Source organism: Cibotium barometz, chromosome 1 (assembly GCF_041138505.1).
Source record: "Cibotium barometz isolate CiBa-2024 chromosome 1, ASM4113850v1, whole genome shotgun sequence".
Taxonomy (NCBI): Eukaryota; Viridiplantae; Streptophyta; class Polypodiopsida; order Cyatheales; family Cibotiaceae; genus Cibotium; species Cibotium barometz.
Genome location: NC_141046.1, coordinates 25,207,429 through 25,211,619, shown reverse-complemented (window position 1 = coordinate 25,211,619; position 4,191 = coordinate 25,207,429). Strand labels below are relative to the sequence as shown.

Genomic DNA, 4,191 nt, shown 5'->3' with positions numbered 1-4,191 from the left:
TAAAAGGCCCTGCGCGATGAGCACCTCATTCAATTCTCATTGGGACTTGTAAGGATTGGAGTTGTGCGTTGGTGGAACTAATAATTTCAAGTTTGCTCGAGGTTTGAAAGCGTAAGCCACCCAAGTTTTTCATCGGGCAGTCGAGCGTTGGTTCTTCTGAGCTTCGGGAACTCTAGCCATGGCATGAACAGCTCCAAAGAGGGCCACCCAACATTTCATCGGGGAGCCGAGCAGATGGTTGGCTCTTATGAGCTCCGGTTGCTACACTATGGCCACCTTGGAGCCCGCACGAGGAGCTCCAAAGAGCTCTAGAGCTCTAGAGAGAGAGAGAGAGAGAGAGAGGGGCTTGATCATTGGAGACGTTAATTGAGGGGTAGGAGGAGTTGGGTGAGCTAAGGAGGTGGGGTGGGTGGGCGTTTTATAGATAGTAGGTGCACAGCAATCAAGCGAGGATGTATAAATGTTGCATAGCCACTGTAAAACAACATGCCATGATGCCGTCGCAGTTGCAGCCCTAGCAAAAACCATCCGCCTCTACGTTTGCTGAGCTTTCTCCCCGCACTGTTGCCATGGCCATCGCGATCCCTGCTGTCTTCGTCAAGGCTTCTCCGCAGGATTTGGCCGTAGTTGCCCTCGCCGTTCTAGGGCTTTTCTCCCTCCTCCGAACACTCTCGGGCTTCGTGTCCTGGCTATGGCGGTACTTTCTGCGCCCGGGAAAGCCCCTGACTCGCTATGGCACCTGGGCCCTGGTGACAGGCTGCACTGACGGCATCGGGAGGGGCTTCTGCTTTCAGCTGGCCAAGCGACGCCTTAACCTTATCTTGATTGGCCGTACAAAAGAGAAGCTGGAAACCCTAGCGGCCGAGCTCAAGAGCAAATACAGTGTGCAGGTTAAGACCATTGTGCTTGATTTCACAGACGCAAACCTTAACGAAGGGCTCTCCCGCGTTGGGGAGCTTGTCTCAGGGCTGGATGTGGGTATCCTCGTCAATAATGCTGGACTTTCTTATCCCTATGCCCGGTTTTTCCATGAAGTGGACGCAGAGCTCACTGCCAACATCCTGCGAATGAACGTTGAGGTCATCGTCCGCATGGTGCAGATCGTGCTCCCTGGCATGCTCAAGCGCAAACGAGGTGCTATCGTCAATATTGGCTCTGGATCTGCTTCGGTCTTACCATCAGATCCTCTCTACGCCCTTTATGCTGGCACCAAAGGGTATGTGAGGGTCTTCCTTTCCATGCATTTCTTTACAGAATGGTACTTGTATTTGTACCAATTCCTCTGCTTGACTCGATGTCTCCTATTTGTATAGCTGCCGATATATGTATTTGTGCTCATGTATGCAGAGTTTGCATGCTCAGAATATTGTATTAAAGTCCATAAATTAAATGAATGGATGTATGGGAAGCGTTAGCTGTTTAATTTAACTATCTTCACCACAAGGGGGCTCAATTGAGTAAATGTTTTTAAAGAGTGAGTGTGTTTGCATCTATGTATGTGGAATGTGCATTAAAGAATGCACCTTGTATGTATGTACACTGTTTGTCTTTGTGGTATGCTTATGTATGTGTATGCATACCCTTTTTTGTGGCTATCTATGAAAGTGCACTGCACGACTGATTGGGTATCTTTTTGTTAAGTCTATTGTGTTTATGGTGTTTTTCCATGCCCTCGCTGTTTCATTGCAAACTCATTGTGTTTGGCACTTGTCAGATTTATCGATAAATTCTCAAGGAATCTGTATGTGGAGTACAAGCACAGTGGAATTGATGTGCAGTGCCAGGTGCGTTGATCTGTTTATGTGCATATCACAGAGTTTAATGGCAGTCATTGAGTGCACTCGAAGTTTTAGATTTCCTAAGAGAGAATCTGTGTAATGGATTTGAGACTGCATGTATGTCATTGATGGGGTCGTTTGGATTGCCTTGTGGAACAGGCACCATTACATGTCGCTACGAAGCTAGCATCTATAAGGAGATCTTCCTTCTTTTGTCCATCTCCAGATGCATATGCCCGCAGTGGTGTCAAATGGATTGGATATGAGCCTCTATGCTCACCTTACTGGCCACATTCTCTATTATGGAAGGTGGTGGATGTGTTTCCAGAGCCTCTTTTTGATACTGTCCGCTTTAAATCTTGTATGGATGTCCGGAGACGGGGTAAAGCCAAAGAGGCTCGGAAGAAGGATGAGTGATTAGAGGACAAGGGAGTCTGGTTCAGTTACCTAGTTGTAGGTGTTTTTTATTTCGTTTTGTAAGTCATTACTGTTTAGTTTAGTAAACCTGGAAAAACCTGCCAATGTTTGGTTATGAATGTCTTATATGGAATCACATTTTTCTTCAAGGTAGCTAAACATTGGTATGCAGTGTCTTTTGATATTTTACTACACTCAAATTTTAATTTTTAAGCATATGCACTCAAACGACAATTTTTTTGAAGAATTGTTAGAAGAAAGGATTGTTATGTGCGGTTTTCCTGACCATCTGAAGGTGTCAGCACAGAACTCAGGTTAAGAGGCCCCAATCGGTGTTGAGGTTGGCATAGCTTATATTGGTTGATATGTTTCTTCTAAATCTGCTTATTGTTTTGGTTTGGGATCCAGCTCTTAGGCCATCCATTAATTATGATGAGATTGGCATACCAACCGCATCATAAATCTGCTGATTATTGGATAAGTTTTCACCCAAATCTGCTGATTATTGGGATCCAGGTTAGGCCCTCATTTAATTATGATGAGGTTGGCATACCAACCTAGCTGCATTAGTCTTTACCATCTCAGTGGGTATGTTTCATCTTAGGTCTGCTTATTGTTAGTCTTTGAAAATGAGCTTAAGTTATCCAAATCAACTTGGAATTCAAAAATACCAAAATCTCATATAAGTTGTTCCTACGAATGCCATTTCGAGTGATCTTATTATCTCCATCAAGAACGACTACACCATTTTTGTCAAAGCGAACCCGCAAGTCATGGTCCATGATAGCCGAGATAGAAAGGAGTTTCCTCTTCATATTTGGAACACAAAGAACGTTCAAAAGAGTTTTCTACAACCTTTTTAGATATAAATGAAATAGTCGTGAACCTTTGATTGGGCACTTTGCAACATTGCCCATTGTCACCATGATGTCATCTTCCACGGGCTTGGTTAAGTGCCTAGAAGTTCCACTGTCGATGATCGAAGAATCATGTATTGCAACATTAGTTATCTCACTGTACACTTCTTCAATGGCAACAAACAACTCTCTTTGTATTATGATTGGATTCTTTCTTGGTCATTTTTGGCATTTGCCATTTTTTTTCTCCATTCTTTGGCTATGAGTCCTTTCTTGGCATTTGCTTGCTTTTTCCTCCATTCTTTGGCTATGTGCCCTTTCTTGTTAGGATAAAAAATTTAACCTTTTTGTTTTGGTTTGAAGAGTTAGAATCCTTGCCCTTATTTTTTTGTGTTAGTGAAAGTCTAATCACCTTTGTGACTCTGCGTCTGCATCTCCTCATCCCAAAGTAATGAGGAGCTGAACTCTTGACACCAACATTCAAAAATATAACAAAACTATTATACTTAGGTGACAATACTCTTAGTCAGCGACGTCGAGTGAGATTTGGGGAGAGCACTCATGTTGATGTAGCCATCTGGTCATGGAGCTATGATTCTGGTGAGAAACTTCTCCATCGTATCACCTTCATATTCAACTTCGCTTCTTGAAGCTGATTTTTGAGATTCCGAATCCTTAAGGGATTGTGGTTTTGTAACAAAGCCCATGCTTTTGCAACTGTGGAGACATGTTAAACCATGGTCATTTTCTTAAACACTAGTGAACATGGCACAAAGAGCATCTGCATCCCATCGTCTCCAAGCTTGGATAAGGTCCGAGTAAGTGGTACAGGGTTGTTTTGTGCATCCCTTGTTGGTGGCTAGTAAACATCAACACCAATAACGGTGTCTCAGAGCTCATAGGAGGAAAGAATAGCCTTCTAATGAGGATAATTGATGTTGTTAAGCTTTCCATCAATAATAAATGGTGGTGGGTGGGGTTGAAATTAGGGCTACAGATTCGGATCTATGGAGGACAAAGGAGCTCCATAGTGTGCTTGCGTAGAGAGAGAGAGAGAGAGAGAGAGAGAGAGAGAGAGAGAGAGAGAATGCTCAATAAATGAGAGAATATTGCACGACTCAATGGTGATTGATTAGATG

At 43.5% G+C, this 4,191-nt stretch overlaps 1 protein-coding gene across 1 annotated transcript; it reads left to right on the top strand.

Annotated features, from left to right (window-relative positions):
- Nucleotides 1-439: 439 nt before the first annotated feature.
- KCR1 (beta-ketoacyl reductase 1) lies at nt 440-2,354 on the top strand. The gene is made up of 3 exons (XM_086799607.1): nt 440-1,216; nt 1,715-1,784; nt 1,938-2,354. Exons 1-3 carry the CDS (start codon nt 570-572, stop codon nt 2,193-2,195), a joined length of 975 nt encoding a protein of 324 aa, XP_086655733.1. The 5' UTR covers nt 440-569; the 3' UTR covers nt 2,196-2,354.
- Nucleotides 2,355-4,191: the final 1,837 nt, after the last annotated feature.